Source organism: Olea europaea, chromosome 3 (assembly GCF_002742605.1).
Source record: "Olea europaea var. sylvestris chromosome 3, O_europaea_v1, whole genome shotgun sequence".
In the NCBI taxonomy this organism is placed as follows: Eukaryota; Viridiplantae; Streptophyta; class Magnoliopsida; order Lamiales; family Oleaceae; genus Olea; species Olea europaea.
In genome coordinates this window covers 2,881,779-2,900,523 of record NC_036239.1, presented here as the reverse complement: position 1 = coordinate 2,900,523, position 18,745 = coordinate 2,881,779, and the positions used below count along the sequence as shown (strand labels likewise).

The following is an 18,745-nucleotide window of genomic DNA, read 5'->3' as shown; positions in this document are numbered from 1 at the left end:
AAGTGTGTAAATGTATTTTTTGATCTCAAGTAGCTTTTGAAAGTAGAATCTCATATATTTTTAGTTACAGATTCATTACAAACGTTTTAAATGACTAAAACAACCATAAAAATGATTGCAGTTACTTTAAATTATTATGATTGATTACTTGCTTACAATATAAAATCTTACCATTCTAATTACAAATATGGACACAATTACATGGATTACTATATTTTATTTTGGTTATTTTGTTAATGATGATCAAGGAAAAGGGACATGAAAATGAAGCGAGAGTGATGAAATGGTGGACGAAGTTCCAATATCTTTAGACACTTCATATCATGATCTATATTGTAAAGTGCTAAATCTTTGCAAAGTTGATTCATTTTCGCATGAAATTGAGATGAGATCTCTTCTCCCTATAAATGGACAGTTTTCAGTTTCAAATTAAATTACTCCATACAGGCAAGTGTAGTGGTTGTTATCTCTCAACAAAAGATTCTCATTGTTCCATTTGTGTAATCCGTGTGAGCAAAGATCAATTCAACATCCAAAAAAGAAGATAATGATTCATTTTATGAAGTGAAAGACGAAGTTCATTGCGAAATGAGAAATAAAGGCGAAAATCTTCATTGTGAAATGCAAGTAGATGATGACAATGAAGTGGATCAGACTGTGAATATTAATTGGGATGAGTTGGAGATAGCCCGAGACAATAATGTAGATACTATCACTAAAAATGGTGACAATGTTGTTTTCTCTATACATGGATCCAAGATGCTTCAAAACAACAAAAAAAATAAAAAATAAAAATCTTTTTACAAATGAGCACTTTGTAGCTTTAACTCTTACATCACATATGATTCCGAAATATGCAGATTTAGAAGATTGCCTAATTTTCAAAGCAAAGAAAGATCTTATGATGGAAGTCAACATGCTAACAATGAAGTCATGAATTATACTATTAACTTGGATGAAAAAACTTGTACTTGTAGATGGTTTCAATTGGAACATTTACCATGCAAGCGTGCAGTAGCTACAGTGAAGAAGAATGGTTATTCAATTTACTTGTTTTGTTCTCTATATTATACTGTTGAATATTAGAGAGTACCTTATAGTTATACTATTTTTCTGTTGCAAATGAAGTCATTTTTAAAATTCTCGAAAATTTTGGCTTAACGGCGACGAGGTGGATGTATTAAAACAATGAGGATTCCATCTACTAAAAAGTTTCCCAAAAGACACAAATATACTAGGTGTGCTGCAATTGGGCATAGCCGATTAACATGTACAAGTTAGAGACATTTCACATATTGTTGTTCAGTCTCATAGGGAGAAGCCATCAATGAGCAGCGATTTTGGAGCTAAATAATTGACAAACAAATCATTTTAGCAATACTTGAGGTAATGTGCAAACGTAATTACAATTAAAAAATATACTCACTTGTGGATCATCCAAGGCTTCAGCAACATCCTAAGAATTAGGAGTAAGAGTTGATTTCCAACAACATATTCTTAGCAACTTGTTGCTAGATAACCTAGCAGGATACATGTTTGCTATTCAAGGAATACACTTGAACGGCCACACCTAGAAGAAAAAGTATAAGTTGTTTACAACTATTTAAAATCAAATAAAAATAATGTCTAAATCACAAGTTTTGACCATTTACCTGTATCACTAGTGAAAATCCCCCCACAATGAATATTTGGGGTTTGAATCCTTCAACACTCGAAAGAATGTATGTATAATGAACTTAAAACTTTTAGTTCTCCATGGATATCCATTGAATAGCTCTAAAATCATCAAAAATATTTAAGATGCAAAATCTATAGATGTCATTTTTTTTTTTTTTTGACCTCAACACAGTTTCATATATAAGCACTAAACTTAATTTGTATTTATTATCCATGTCTTCTATCTCTTTTTTTAAATGCCTCATTTAATTCTTTAGGCATAAGCTTGCTAAATGTTGGGAAGTATTTATTTCTTAATATACTATTTTCATTTATTTGGCTCTCATACTCATCCTCATTAGCGAGGCTTAATCCTGTGACGAGCATAAACTCGTATATGGAGAAATAGGCAACTCTTTCCGAGTCTAAATAAAACCTCAATTCATCCTCATTGATAGAGACAACCTGCTGTAATAAGAGGTTGTAAATTAGTTGAATAGATATATGGTTTCAAGAACATCTTCTTATGAATATCATCTAATGCATCATATACTTTATCCACATTGACACCTTAGAACGTGTCATGACCTTTGCATTACATCGATCATCAATGCTGTATATGTACTCCATCCTGTAAATGACATAAAAATATTAGTAACTCAGTTGAAGTAAAAGTATGTAAACTTAACATGCAATTAATCAATAAGAAAAATGAGCAAAATAATATAAAGATTTTGGTTTTAAACTCCTATTATTGTTAAATGGCACAAAGCAAATATTTTCTTTTGATTTGCAAAGGATAATAAGTGTACACAGGGAAAAAGAAATGGTGCATGCAGGAGCCATCTCAATTTGTGATATGTGATTTAATTGCAAGTTGTCATTTGGACAATCAGATAGCTGAAAGAGGATAAAAAAGGAACCTGTTTGTTCAATAGACAGATCATAAGAAACTTTTCAATTTTATTTTTATTATTTTTATTTTTTATAAATGATATGAAGAAAAAACATGGTATATATAGATTGTTATATAAATGCATATCACACATTTTCTCTTTTGTGAACGTGTAAAGGAACCAAAATAATTTACAACAAATAAAAATTCATTTGAAAATATGACTACAGACTCAATTCAATAATTGGCACCAGATTGGAATAAGTGGTTCAAAATTATTGCTTTTTAAAGTAAATCGGTTGCACTCTCAATTGATTTTTTTTAACAAATTCGATTTTCAATTTTTATTTCCATTTCTCCGAAGATCACCAAAGTGTTTATTTGGAAATTAAAGTAAGTTTCTCATATTCCTGATTACATTTATGAAAAAAAAAATAAAAAATAAAAAAAAATCATAACATTCAATTCATCTCAAATGTTTCTATTGTTATATATTTATGGTATAAATATAAAATGTAAAAGAAATAATCAAATTGGATAAAGTGCCAAAGTGGTGGAAAATGTGACATTTGTGTGGGACGTCAGGGGTTCAAGTCACTCTCCACGCAGATATTAAAATGTCTTGATTGGGGCACAAGTGGTTTACGATCGTTGTATCCTGGGAGTGATTGTCCATGAAGGTCGCAGCAATTATTGATGGGTAATTTCACTTTAGGACATTGTGCTGTCACGAAACTCGATCGGACGATAAATTTTATATTTCTACATTATATTGTTCGGATCACTGCTGCAACTAATTATTTTTTCCAACAATTCTATAAACAGTGGTAGTGATTTTTCCTTCGAAAATATCCATTAGAAAAGAACATAAAATAATGTTACCAGAGAGAATCTCCGGTGGATCCATTTAACCAACTGTACATTCAATTCAATTTTAAATAACATTTGCAATCAAATTAAGAAATCAATTTTTAACGCCATTATTTCAAACCTCAAACTCAACGCTCTAATAGTCCATTCTCTTAATAATTTTTAAAATTAAGTGCGCGTTTGATTTGTGTTTCTATTTTCTATTTTGAATTTATTTTCTGTTTAGCATTTTAAGGAATTATTTTAAAGTTGTAGAAAATGCATTTGGTTTTTACCATTTTGAAAATCTGTTTCTCAAAATAAAAAAACTAAAAAACGTGTTTGATTTAAAATTTTTAGAAATAATTCTATGATTTTTTTTTCTATTAATTTGATTATTTAGTAAATCATATCAATTTTCATGCTAATGTGTGATCGAAAATAAAAATTTTAAAGTTAATTTAAAAAAAAGGAATCATTGTAAGATTGAGAGAGCACCAGAGAGATCAATTTTCTTAGAGAAGCTTGAGACGAGAGAAAAAGAGTGAGAGATTGGTACTTGTATTTTGGATAGGTTTTGTGTGATTTTATTAATTATTTTAATTTTGAGAAATTTTTAATTTCATTTTCCTTCTTTTGAGTTGTTTGAAACATCAAAAAAAATCATTTTGAGTTTTATGTTGTAAAGTTTTCTTTGTTTTCAAAATCTCATTTTTGAAAATAACATACCAAATAGTTTTTGAGCGTTTTAGAAAATTGAAAATGAACTTAACGATGATGATTGATTTTAAAAGTTGCAACAAATATTTAGTTCTAAAGGTCGAGGACTAATTGCACAAAAAGAAACATTCTTTCTCTCAACTTGCCCAGATGCACGGAAGCAGCACGTATCATACTTCACGAGCCCTCAACCGAAGCTTTCTACTACCAGCATGGCCATCCGATGAGCCTAACTAAGCTTGCATGACTCACTGCAGAGTCCATCCACTTTTTACAGACCTGCTTTTTGGCCCTGGCTTTGTGGCCTTTTTCTATTTTTTATCCTCTATCACTCAATATCATCAAAGAAACAAATCCAAAGCAGCCCCTCATGGAATGGTCGGGTTGGTGAAGTAGGTGAGCGCAGAGGCTTTTAGTCACGAGTTCGATTCCCCACTACCAATACTTTCTTAGTCGAATCTATCACACTGGACTTGCCTAGTGTGGTTTACCTGACTGAGACTGACGTGATTTGCAGGCTATTGCGCCAGTCCAAGAGTTTACCTAATGCGCACTCGAAGGGTAACAGCTGCGGATTTCCCTGTCATCAAAAAAATAATAATAATAAAAATAAAAAAAAAATCCAAAGCAATATTAACCAATGACCAACAACTTTTTCCTTCAAAAGATTCATACGTTAAATTAATACAAAATAGCAAATTTTGCTTTCATGTAGATGGAATTGATTAATGATTATAAATTTTGTGGTGCGCAAGGAGCTTGCATGTAGTGAGCATCCATAGGCAATGATTTTGTCACCATAACTGATTCGATAATACATAATCTATGATTAATGTAGTAAGTAAATTTACTTTCGTTTCAAGAACTTTTCATTGGTATATTGCTTCATGCATCCTGATAATTTATAGGGCACTTTCAACAGTTGTTTGTTATTGTTATTGTGATGTTGATTTTGCTGTTGTTAATCCTTCTGATAGGAATTCTAGTACTGGTTATTACATTTTCTCTAGTTATTACCAGGTTTATTGAAACATAGGAAAAAATTTGTGATAGCTAGGTCTTCTACAGAGTTCAAGTATCGAGCTACGGGATCTACTCTTTCTCAAATTATTTGGTTCAAGTGACTACTTGACGAGCTTGGTACCCCTCAATCTGATGCTATTGCAATGTAATGTGACAATTAAAGCATCGTTCTGATGGGTAAGAACCAAATTTATGACAAATGTACAAAGTATATTAAAATTAAGGTCATGTTTGATTCACATTCTTTTGAAAAATACATTCTTAAATAGTGATTTGACATCATTTCAATCACATATTTTTCAATAAAATAATACTATACACAAATTCAAAATTTTTCCTTATTTTTTAACCACACATTTTTCATCAATACAGTATTCAAAAATACATTTTTATGAAAATAATGTGGCTCAAACAAGGGCTAATTGTTTCTTTATGAGTCATCATTTTTTCCGGCTTCATCTTTCTTCTTCACACCTCCTACCACACCAATAGGTTGAAACATCTGCTCTAATTTTATTTTATTTTTTTCCCCTTTTGAATTTAAACTCAAAGAGAGAAATACATGTATTTATTGATACGTCTATATTCCATATTTAGGTCAGGTTAGGGATAGTGAGGGATGATTATAAATTTATACTTATCACACGTGATCGTGTTAATAAAAGAAGTGGGTATATTTTAATCGACAAGGCAAGGTTGATTATGAGATTTTAAGGGTCTTATGCCAACTTGAAATATGGGACCCAGTAAATATTTTAAAAATATATATATAATAGTAATAAATAATAATTTTTATTAATAAAAATGTTTAAAAGTTATAAAAAATAATAATCTAAAATTTTCAAATATCTAAATTTACTCTTTTAGATTTTTAATATAAAACAAACAATTATACTATTACAATCAAATTAATTGTTTTAGAGCTTTTATTTCAATAGATACCATGATCAATCCATTCAACATTTCTTGTGATATTGTTAATCAGGATTTTATCGATTTCACTTTAAGAAGCTATTATCGACATATGCAATTATAATTGGTATAGTCAATGATATTTTTAAAAAAAATTCACACATTTAAAAATAACAGTCCATCATTTTCATTATAGTTTAGCACTTTAAACATCTTTGTGGTCCCTTATGACAAATAATTTCTCAAATTTTTAACTGAAAAAATTCTTCAAATTTATTACATCAACACTTCAAAGAATCATTATTTGCGGTCTTCAATTTTTTTAGAATCAAACAAAAACTCAGCAATATTTTCGTAATTTTGAGATTTTTCAAACCTTACTTAAGTGAAGAAAAAGCTTGATCAACATATATAAGATAATATCACTCTAAGAGTGTGTTTGATTGGCATGGAAAATATTATCTAGAAAAGAAAATATTTTCCATCTTTTGTGGAAAATAAAAACCACATCTACCTAAGGAAAATATTTTCCTTAAAAACAAGGAAAATTAGGTATATTTTCAAAAGTTGGAAAATGTTTTCCATGGAAAAAATTAGCAATCAAACACTTCAAATAGGAATTTGGTTGGAAAACTGATATTTTCCATGAAAAATAAATGTAATCAAACACACCATAAATGATTTTTCAGCATAAGTTTTATCTCATCCATGTACTTTTTCCTATTATTAATACGTTTTTCATGCAATATGTGTTCAACTTCTATTTGAATAGTAATTTTCAAATTTAGCTTCTCGATACATTTCAAAAAATAAAATAAGTGTTTTCAAGTGATTAATATCTAATTGTCAAAAGAATTCAAATTTCATAATGTCAAAACATAAACTTTAGTATCTTTAAATGCCTTAAGATCATCACATGTTTTTATCAAGTGTTCTAAAGTAGATTTTATTTGTGTCGCTTGAAATCTTATTACTTTAACATCTTCAATTTCACTTTCCCAACGTCAAAGATATCTATATAGTTAAGCATTAAATACTTCTATAAATAAAGACAGAACTAACCTAGCATTTATATTTTAATTAAAGATAATTATGTTGGCTAATTGAACAACTGTATTGACTTGGTTGATTTCATTTGGACTTAATTTTTTATGAACTATATGTTATGATTTTTATTGGGGATCCTCACAAAAGCGAGATTTTAGATGATCGTCTATTCCATCTATTGTTAGGACTGCCGTCGTGACATGATATACTCCACATGTTAGGTATCATTTAATTAATAAGTGCTCCATATCAGGGGCGGACCCACATGGGGTCAGATGACCCCACAAAATTTTTGGATTTTTTTTCTCCCAAAAAATGGTTGTTTTAACTCGTTTTCGACCCACTTTAATACATACTAAATGAAAAACGAAATATTGCATTTTTAATATTATTTCTAAGTATTCATGGCCTAATTTTTCACTTTTTAATGGTGTACGAAATGATCGATCATAGCAAAAGATACGATATATTAAACTTTTGACCCCCCAATCCAAAACTGCTGGGTCCGTCCCTGCTCCATATGTCAGTTATTGTTTAGTTAATAAGTTATCGGATATTTAAAGTAATTTTTTCAAGTTTCTTGCGGTAAGATTACACCTTTTTACCTCATCATTTCCATCTATTTTTTCTTTACAATGTGTTCTTTCCAAATATTTAATTATAGAGTTGTTACTGAGTGACAATTGAAATCTATAGTTATTTATGCAATCTAATTTTACGATTAGCCCACTGAAACAAATATCTTTCAGCATTATAAAACAAACGTGATAATGTAGTTCTTTTTTTAGCTTTTCTACTCAACTTTAGAAAAAGGAGTTTGACATTCACGTTTTTTCTGTGAAATCAATGACCCATTTAAATATAAATGGGATGGTGACACTTGAAAGCCAATTAAATATGCGTGAATGGATTTAGCATGTCTAGAGACTTAATTAACAAGAATTATGAATAGGTCATTAGTTGTCCCTCAATCTCATTTCTCTTCTATGTATCCATCTGTCAGGATCTGGTATTTGATTTTACTTTTGATTTATTGATATGATCAGATTGTATATTTATAGAAGCATTCATTATGTTGATGATAAAAAAGTAACGGGAGGATTTGCTAAGCAAAATGAAGTTTATAGGACGAGAATTTGGTACAATGTGTGATCTCTCTTGAAACGCTTTCTCTTTCGCCCCTCCCCAGCCCTTTTATAGGTGAGGCTTCCCTCAAACTGCATCAGTCATTTCAAGTTACAATACTTCTATTTAGTGATTTGTGATTTTTAGGCGACGCGTTTGCTGATTGGTGGAGGAGGGCATTGATTGGAATGATAATTATAAATTGAAATTATGGGGCCAAATGGGAGCTAAATGTCAAATAGCCATCCCCAAAGCAATTAAGATGATCATCTCATTGAGTGGCTATGGTAGTGGTGCAAGGGGTGGTCAACCTATAATCCAATTGACTCTCATTCGTTGCACTAGTGGAAGGACACTTCTCATTTAGCAGATTTGTTGATGCTAAAAATTGCTAACCGATCATTTTATAGAATAATTTTCACTCAAAATCGATAATCATTTATTGAATGATCAACAAGTGATCCACTGATGGTCAACCAATCATCCAAATGTTTTATAATGAATTAAGATGATACTTGATAATAGTTATAAAAACGGTGAGATTGTTCCAATGTAGTTAAAAGAACACGAGGAGCAGACATATCTTATGCCCAACTTCGCATCCTTGCCTCCTTCGTGAACGAAGTATCATTATCGACATTAATCAAGAATCTCGATGGCAATATAATTTAAGGTAATATTAAATTGAAAAAAAAAAAGAAAAAAAGAAGGGTTAATTGGTTAGTTCATCCTTAAACGTGCAACTTACTAAAATATCGGATCAAACCGTTGATATCAAAATCCTAATGGCAAGCAATCAAATCCTTCTCTCTCCTTAATAAATCATACTTAACCATAATTAATTTCCTTAATCAAAGCCCTGTGGCTTCATTAGATATGAATGAACAGTTGATCATATTTCGGGCATAATAAATAAGAGGGCGCCATTTATCAATTCTTTATTGCATACTCCCCATTCTTCTCTGTCTCGATCCTTCTATCAATGTGAAAACAAATTATATTTATTTCATTATTGTCCGCAGTAAATGGTAGCTCAATATCAAGAATTTTCGATCTGAAATCTAGAAAATCTATTTTGCTTAAAGATTATTTATTTAGTCTTTTGTTGAGAATTTCGAAGAAATTGATGGATGAAAATAGTTTTAATTTTAATCATGGAAATGACATTGAACATGATGGAGGAGGAGGTGCGTTTTTGGAAAGGAAAGAGAGTAATACGTCGACGTATTCTGATAGAGAAGGAGCTGTTAAAGAGCCGTTGCTGAAGAGCAGGGTCAACACAACATCTCAGATTGCTATTGTTGGCGCCAATGTTTGCCCAATTGAAAGTCTTGATTATGAGTAAGAATTGAATTTTGCTAACGTTCTAAATTTTTTGTCACGGTTTTCCTGGTGGTTATTTGAGGTTCTTGATTCATAATTTGTTTTGGGACTCTGTATTTGATATACTTCTTTCTGTACGGTATGTAGTTTATGTGTATTTTTGTTGCATATTGTCTTTTGTTCTGGATAATTCATTCCGTTTGTGCATTTCATATTCTTTTTCCATTTTTAAATTTATAATCTGTAGGAAAAAGGGATTTGAACTTTGGTTCAACTAGACAACCCGATAAGTGGGGGATGGATGGGATGGAAGGTCACCGTCTTGCTTAATTGAGGAAAGATATGTATTAGGCAAGGCTCTATTGAGTTCATTTATAGCAACCTTGACGTTGATTCTTTCTGCAAAAGAAGCGGAATTTTTGCCCAAGATTGGCCTCAACTTTTGTCTTTTTCTTGGCAGCAAGATTCTTCTTACTGCTCTTTCATAGCTTTTAAGCTGAGGCAAACATGCTCTTAATTTTTTCAAGGGAAGGGTTTTTTTGGGTGATTGTATGTCATATATAAAGAAATGATTTTACTATTTTGACCTTTTCTGCCTAAATTATTGTCAAGTTTTATTATTTTCTAAATTTGGCTTTAGATTTAAGGGATTGTCCGTTCATCTCAGTTTAATGTCATTAAAAAAAGATGTTTCTATACTTGAGATGATAAGGTAGCTGGCTTCAAATAAGGATTGGAAAATGTTTCATTGTTGATTTGAGTTTGCCCCTGCCTGGGAAAAAGAAATTCAAGCTGGGAAGGCAGAAAAATACTGTATGCAAAGAAGACCGTTGGTTGGGTACAACATGATTTTGAATGAAATGTGATGCTAATCGTTACAAGTTCAGTTTCTTTATCTTAGCTGAACCTTTATTTTTGTAATGCTTAGTGCTGTCTTACGATGACCCAGTTCCTAACTAGTAATTTGTGGTTCAGTTCATGATTTAAAGTTATGGTTCCCATTTTGCCTATTTTAGCGATACCAGTATTGGTTTTGTACTACCTTTGCCTATTTTGGTCTCATGTATTTAATTCATTATCCATGAATGAGTTTATTGTTTTTTCCATTAGTATCAGCAGCAGCATCTCTTTATGCTTTTGAATATAGTTTTCATTTCTTCTCTAGCATAAATAAAGTATTCATTAGATTCAGCAAAATTAATACGGTTTTAGATTCCACTAAAGAGAGCCTACAACTGTAGGCATGTAGTCTGATCCTGAAACTAATTCTCATTCTTCTTGGGTTCCATTGACTAGTAAAGGTTCGTTTTGATTGGAATTACGTTGGTTAGCCTCCTGGTGCGAATATTACTGATTAAAATGTTTTATTTCAGACTGTTGGATTCGTCATAAACCTTTCTTACTCTACACGCTAGGTTCTTGATGTTCTGTATCTATCTGGTAAGACAAACGACTTCCACTTTACTAGCTGGTATGTTCTTTTGCAGGATCGCTGAAAACGAACTATTTAAGCAGGACTGGAGGTCTAGGAAAAGAGTTGAAATATTTCAGTATGTTATTCTCAAATGGGCTCTTGCTCTTCTTATTGGATTGAGCACTGCTCTTGTTGGATTCTTCAATAACCTTGCGGTTGAAAATATTGCCGGTTTCAAGCTTCTGCTCACCAGTAATCTGATGCTTGCCGATAAGTAAGTCTAACTTTTACCCAGCACGGCATATTCTAGGTTCATATAAAATTGAACAAGTTTTCTGATTAGTCTCGGGGGACATTTGGTCCTTGGTGCATGATTGATTATTGGCATTATCACATTGTGTCAATTGCTATGTAACTTGTGGTTTCTAATAGCATGCCCCCTGATAGCATCCATTATATTCTCTAGCACCAGCCAAAGATGGTGCTCTTGTTTCTGCTGTGTGCCATTATTTTGTGATTGCTCTTTGTGGTTAAGCAGTACATTTAACATGGATAGGAACTGATGTAGGACAATCCTATTACGAATAGGATAAGAATTATTTATTGTAGGAGGATTTTGTTTCTTGTTTAAATCAGTGCTTTTTCTTTCCTTTTAATTCTTTGAGATTTCTTAATTCTACTTCTTTTAGGTTTTTTTCTTTCCTTTCATGGTATTGTTTCCTTACACCATTATCATTAGAAGTTTAGTTCTTTATTTGCCTATATAAGAAGGGGCTTGGCGTCCTTCATAATAATCGATTCATTACACTCCAATTATTCTCTGTAATTTTTTTTTTTAGTTTTTCAATTTTTTTCTTGTTTCAAAATTTTTAATTCCGCTTCGTCACTAAATTAATATCAAAGCAAGGTTTTGACCTTGGCTGATAACCATATATGGTGGTAGCGGCATGCATCCTTATGACTATGTTTGGAGGATTGAAAAATAGTCAACTTCGATCTAGAATCTGGAACAAGGATGGATAGGTTATGCTGCGACAAAAAATTGCAGACTTTGACTCATTTTAACTAGCCCATAACACTGTAACAGATGGCTGCAGATTTTTCTTGAGTCCAAGCTATGTTCGATTCATCACAACGTGATGGCAAAAATTTTGGATTATTTTCCTCCAAATTGATTAATTTTCTCTTCTTCAATCAAACTCAATGACAAGTTTCTAGTGGGGGAAATTGATGTAGAACAATCCTATTAAAATTGGTTAGAAATTATTTATTGTAGCAGGATTTTGTTCTAATTCTTTTAAGTTTTTTAATTCTACTTCTTTTATGTTTTTAATTTTCTTTTGTTTTATGATATTGTTTCCTTACACCGTTATGATTTGGAGTTGCGCTCTTTCTTTGCCTATATGGGAAGGACATATTTTGTAATAATCATTTAATTAAAATCAAATTATTCCCTATAAATTTTTAAGTTTTTCAACTTTCTTATTGGTCAAGAATTTTAATTCCACTTCTGCACCAGGAACATAGCTTTAGCAGTTCTCAGGTTGAGCTGCATTTTATTTTTTATGGATGCTCTGCTTCATTGTGTTCAGAGTTTGAATCGTGAAAGTTTAACATTTTTGAATGGGATGGAAATTTTTTAGTCTAATTGCTCAAAATACGTACTCACCAGGAGGCATTGATCTTTTTAAACGAATAATTTCGTCTGAAAGAATTGAACTTATTAACGAATCTTTTCAGAAACATTTTCAAAAAAATATGGAATGGAGAATTTCTATGCCTTGATTTCTCATGCACTTTATTGTTGCTATCATAATATGATTGGTAATACAATAAAACATCTCCTTCTGGGCAATATACATACTTGGTCAATCTCTTTTACCTTTTGAAATATGATGTAATATTGATTCCAGTGCAGGCATTATCAGGCATTTGCAGCATTTGCTGGTCTCAACATGTTTTTGGCCATTTGTGCTGCAGTGCTATGTGCACTCGTTGCCCCTGCAGCAGCTGGGTCTGGCATACCTGAGGTGAAAGCCTACCTCAATGGTGTGGATGCTCATTCCATTCTGGCTCCAAGCACCTTATTAGTAAAGGTTGGTATGGATCTTTCTGTGATGCTCCCACTTTTTTCTTCTGTATCTTACTTGCCCGATATACACATTTCTCCTTGCCAAACTTATTAAGTGGAATACTGTGGTATTTTCTGTGTACATGAGAAGTTACATCTACATCGTGTAGGGCCATTCAACAATTGCACCCTAGGCCCTACTACGAACTGAGAAGGAAACTTTTGGGGAGGTCTGTTTGTAATACGCCCTCCTGCTGGAATTGAAGGTTTTCTATTTGAATTGGCACTAAGTTTTAGTGAAAGTTGAAGAAGTGAATTACTTGGGTAATTTTTCCTTTTTCTCTTCATAAGTAATTATCGCAAATCTTCGTCTATCACACCATGTACCTAAAGAAGTTTTTTTTTTCCCCCTCATAAAAAAAAAATGTCTACTTCAAGAAAGAGAACATTATAGCTGAGAAAAGCCTTTTTTTTGGGGGGTGGGTGGGGGGAAGGAATGAATAGGTTTCCGTACATCTCAAAAGAAAATTGGATCTTCAAAGGCAGGTGAAAAAAATTTAGTTGGAACCATGATCAGGTTTACCATATACTATATCTAGAATGGATTAGCATAGGTTCGTGACAATTGTTTAAAGCTTCATTTGAGAGGAGTCAATTTGCTGGTGGTATTGTATAAATTTTATCTGGGTAACAGCTCAAGTGCGGGTGACACTATCTTGATGAAAATGCTATCAGTTAAGATGAAAGTGATAAAGAATGTAAAACTGAAAGGTTCAGCATATTCTTTAAAACTATGGATCTTGTATTTTTTTCCAATATGCTGTTGAAGAGTAAAAGTTACTGGCATCCATTTGGGAAGTGAATTACCTATGATATCCTAAGTTGTTGAACAAGGGTTACAGTATAGGACACGAATTCTGCGATGGACCAATGCTTTGACAATATGGTTTTGCAGTTTAAAATACATTGTTATTCTTATGGCATGCATGCAAGGAAGGTACAGTCGTATTGTTCACTTAATTTCGAATACCTTCTCCATTATTAAATTTAATTCTTAATACTTAGCCAAAAGCTGAGGGCTTATGTCAAATCACTCTTGCAAATGTTAACCAGGCGTCCTTTTGCAAATGTAAATAATTTGCTGCTGTACTTATTACAGATGGATATGGAGCATAGTTTACCAAAATTGCAGAAATTTGAATATCTTACTCAATGTATAGCTATCATCTAGAGAAAGTTCTTACAGTGTCTAGCCTTACCCGTATTCAAACTTTAATTTTCCGATCCATGATGGTGTATTGGACCTGCTTTCTAAAGTTTTACCACCCTGGAAATGCACCAGGACCAAAGGATGTACCTGAATTAATCCCAATGTTCTTCAAGAGACAGTAGTTTGGTTTATAATATGAAGCTTTATGGCTAGACTAACCCAAAGCATAAGTTGGTCAGATTTCATTATGTTACACTTACAATTTATGGAGTTAAACGTGAGATTTCAATCTGTTTCACAGTGTTTGCAATTCCTATCTTAAGATTAAATATCAGTGGCTAATGCTCATCAGTCATTATAAATGCCACATACACGCGTGGTTCATTTTGAAGGCATTGGTACCATTCTTTATGTGAATTATTGACTGCCAATTATATTTTGTTCATCTGTAGTTCTTTCCTTTGTTCTTTTTTTTTTTTTGCTTAATGTGTTACTTTTTAGGTCTTTTGACTGCTCATTCAGATAAACAGTTAGTTTTCTGGATTCCATTACAACTTTTTGTATTCAATATTACTAAAATATGCTAAATTTATAGATTTTTGGTTCCATTTTTGGAGTTGCTGCTGGATTTGTTGTGGGCAAGGAAGGACCTATGGTGCACACTGGTGCCTGCATAGCGAACTTACTTGGACAAGGAGGCTCTCGCAAGTATCATCTAACCTGGAAATGGCTCAGATACTTTAAAAATGATCGAGACCGCAGGGATCTGATTACTTGTGGAGCTGCTGCTGGTGTGGCTGTTGCTTTCCGTGCACCAGTTGGTGGTGTTCTTTTTGCTCTTGAAGAAGCAGCCTCATGGTCTCTCTCTCCGTCCAATCAGTGCATTTTCTATTTTTGCCAACACGTGTTCTGCTCTATTTAATTTCAATATATACTCTTATTGCATTGTTAAAGTATTCACATCACGGTTTTACTCCGCCTTTGATATATGTTATTTTTAATAAAGCATGCTAGAGGCATCTGAACTTTACTATGTTGAAAATTATCTAAAAACCTATGGCACTATAATAATTATTTGATTGGAGACGAGATTTTTTTTTAGCTCATTTTGTTACATTAGCAGGTTTTAGCTTGTGTTCATTCCTTCATGTGCTCAGTTTGAGGAACAAATTTTTTCTTCCGTGGTATTAGGTGGCGGAGCGCTCTTCTTTGGAGGACTTTCTTCACAACTGCTGTTGTAGCTATGGTTTTGAGATCTCTCATACAATTTTGTAAGAGTGGGAACTGTGGATTATTTGGACAAGGAGGTCTGATCATGTTTGATGTGAATTCAGCAATCCCTTCTTATAACACTACCGATCTACTCGCAATTATGTTAATTGGAGTTCTTGGAGGCATTTTTGGAAGCCTTTACAATTATCTTGTGGATAAGGTCCTTAGGACATACAGCATCATTAATGAGTATGCCTGTTGAACCCTTCTCTTATGCACTAATATTATACAACCATACAAATTTTTTTTTCATTGACTAGGATTTCAAATACTGTAGTTGCATGTTATGCATTAACCTATGTTTTTATTCCCAGTTTGTCAAATGGAAATTACTTGCCCGATATAGATTGCTCTTCTTCCTTATGGAATACTTTGTAAATCTCTTATTCTTATTCTAGTAATGTTACACTTATCAATTCCTCCACCTGGAGACTAATCTGGTGTCTGTTTCTTCTGAATCTTATTTTTAATTTTTGTTCATAATCATGGGAAAGATGCATGTTTTGCAGAATCGTGTTTTCTCCAATACACTTTGATTTTTCATAATTATTTATTTAAATATATGTAATCCTTTGCTGATAATTATCAATTACTTGTAGGAGAGGTCCTGCTTTGAAGATCCTGCTTGTCGTCGTCATTTCTCTTCTAACTTCTTGTTGTGCCTACGGCCTTCCATGGTTTGCAGCATGCACTCCCTGCCCCACTGGCTTGGATGTGCAGTGCCCCACAATAGGACGCTCTGGCAACTACAAAAGTTTCCAATGTCAGGAAGGGCACTACAATGATCTTGCCTCCCTTTTCCTTAACACCAATGATGATGCCATTCGTAATTTATTTAGTTCAAGAAACAAAAGCGAATTTCATATCTCCTCGTTATTTATTTTCTTTACTGCTATGTACTTCCTTGGTGTTATTACCTATGGTATTGCCATACCTTCCGGGCTCTTTATCCCTGTCATACTTGCTGGAGCCTCGTACGGACGCCTTCTTGGGAGACTCTTGGGATCTTTTGCCAGTCTTGATGTTGGTCTCTTTGGCCTTCTTGGAGCCGCTTCCTTTCTTGGTGGGACCATGAGAATGACAGTATCTCTTTGTGTCATACTCCTGGAACTTACTAATGATCTATTGATGCTCCCATTAATGATGCTTGTTCTTCTTATTTCAAAAACTGTGGCTGACAGTTTCAACAAGGGTGTATATGACCAAATAGTGAAGATGAAGGGTTTACCATACATGGAAGCCCATGCTGAACCGTACATGAGGCAGCTTGTCGCTGGAGATGTTTGCTCTGGTCCCTTGATTGCATTTTCCAGTGTCGAGAAAGTAGGTAACATATTGCATGCTCTGAGGATGACCAGGCATAATGGATTTCCTGTGATTGATGAGCCACCATTCACTGATGCACCAGAATTGTGTGGCTTGGTTTTGAGGTCTCACTTGCTTGTTTTACTCAATGCTAAAAAGTTCACGAAGAACCGTGTCTTAATCAGATCTGAACTTCTAAGGATGTTTCATGCTTTTGATTTTGCAAAGCCAGGATCTGGAAAGGGGCTTAAGGTTGAAGATTTGGACATCAATGAGGAGGAGATGGAGATGTATGTTGATCTCCATCCAATTACTAATACATCTCCATACACTGTAATAGAGACTATGTCTCTGGCCAAAGCTGCTGTCCTTTTTCGGGAACTTGGTCTCAGACACTTGTGTGTTGTCCCAAAGACACCAGGGGTAAGAAATTTCATTGTTTTCTATTATGTTCTTCGATATGAAAATGGAAATGATGCATCTCACATTCATATAGAGATAGAACTCTGTGAACTTGTTTCATTTCTTTGAGATGCTGAAGGAAATTGATAGATATTACCATGTGTTGGTTTAATGATTTGCAGAGGCCTCCTATTGTTGGAATCTTGACGCGGCACGACTTTATGCCAGAGCATGTTTTGGGACTCTACCCACATATCGTTTCGCACAAGTACGCTTGAACAATGAACTCCGCCCTGTTGCTGTCACGTGACATCTCTTAGTTGACATTAAACGTCTTCTTTAAGACAGATGGCCCAAATTTTTTAGGCCCTCACTTCCAACACTCGGATATATATATCACATTATTATGGACTTGAATTTATCCTAATATGTAGAAAATAATATTATCTTCACTCATTTCGAATTTTTTCACTGTGAAATAGGCATTTAAATTTGTTGAATAACATTCGGATGCTCATAGATTAGTTCTCTTGCAATTGCTGTTGCAAAAACATTTTATCACATTACTGAGATTATTTTGTCTTTCCTTTATCAACGACATTTGAGTCTTTTGTTGATCCTCCTTTTCTGCAATTAAAGCAAGGGAGCATTGCTTGGTCTCCTACTCGACCAAGATCATGATCGCTAAGCTCAAGTAACATTAGTATCAATTTAGTCTTGATTCCTGCATCTTAAAATAGAAATGCCTCTTACAAGCTACTCGTTTGAGGATACTGGATACCTATCCTTAGTCACAACATCCAGTGCTCTTCCATTTTCATGTCCTATAAACTGTGAAACGACTCCTGGATTTTCCTCAATTGTAGCTCCAAACTAGCATCCCTCTGAATTAGAGGATCTCCAAGAAGGCTAATAAACGACTCACTCAATATCTGCTGCTCAACAAGTTATACTTTGGAGCCTACTATGACAGGGAATGAGCACTGGATCCACAACTGCAGGAAAATGGTTTAAATTATACCGAGGCACTGAACTGGAAAAAGCTTCCCAAATGGGGAAGAATTAGGAATGAAATTTCCCATTTAAAAAATGGGAACAAGTTCCTGAAGTGAGTTCTTCCTCCACAAAGGAAAGATTAAGAAGTCCTCTTTCCCTGTAAAAAATGCAAAACATGAAATAATATGACAGAGTTAATACAGATGGGATGATTTGATACAGAATGGAATTAAGAATTTATGGAAGAGGAGAATGAGAAGAGGACGTTGCAGATGATTTAGAAGAAGAAGAAGAAGAGTGGGGATTTGATTCATATCACACTATCCAATCATGCACTTTATGTGCTAGTTAAAAAGACTCATTTTGAGAGGAATGTATTGCCTTTAAAAATAGAATGTCATGTAGGATGTGGAACTTATTGTTATTGTGCAGTCGTCTAGATTAATGCCGAGTATCATTGGAATTAAATCCATTACTCATTTAACTTTTATCGCAATTTATATCATTTTTGAAAAAAAAAAAAAA

General features: G+C 33.2%; 1 protein-coding gene across 2 annotated transcripts; it reads left to right on the top strand.

Annotated features, from left to right (window-relative positions):
- Positions 1 to 9,135: 9,135 nt before the first annotated feature.
- Positions 9,136 to 17,687, top strand: LOC111382003 (chloride channel protein CLC-c-like). 2 transcript variants are annotated; one of them, XM_023005862.1, is made up of 7 exons: positions 9,136 to 9,568; positions 11,038 to 11,238; positions 12,883 to 13,060; positions 14,841 to 15,103; positions 15,437 to 15,706; positions 16,117 to 17,245; positions 17,407 to 17,687. In XM_023005862.1, the coding sequence occupies exons 1-7, from the start codon at positions 9,354 to 9,356 to the stop codon at positions 17,500 to 17,502; spliced, it is 2,352 nt and encodes a 783-aa protein (XP_022861630.1). In that variant the 5' UTR covers positions 9,136 to 9,353; the 3' UTR covers positions 17,503 to 17,687. The 2 variants fall into 2 exon arrangements, with proteins under 2 accessions (XP_022861630.1, XP_022861637.1); XM_023005869.1 differs by lacking the exon at positions 9,136 to 9,568 and having other exon boundaries at positions 11,163 to 11,238; positions 12,878 to 13,060.
- Positions 17,688 to 18,745: the final 1,058 nt, after the last annotated feature.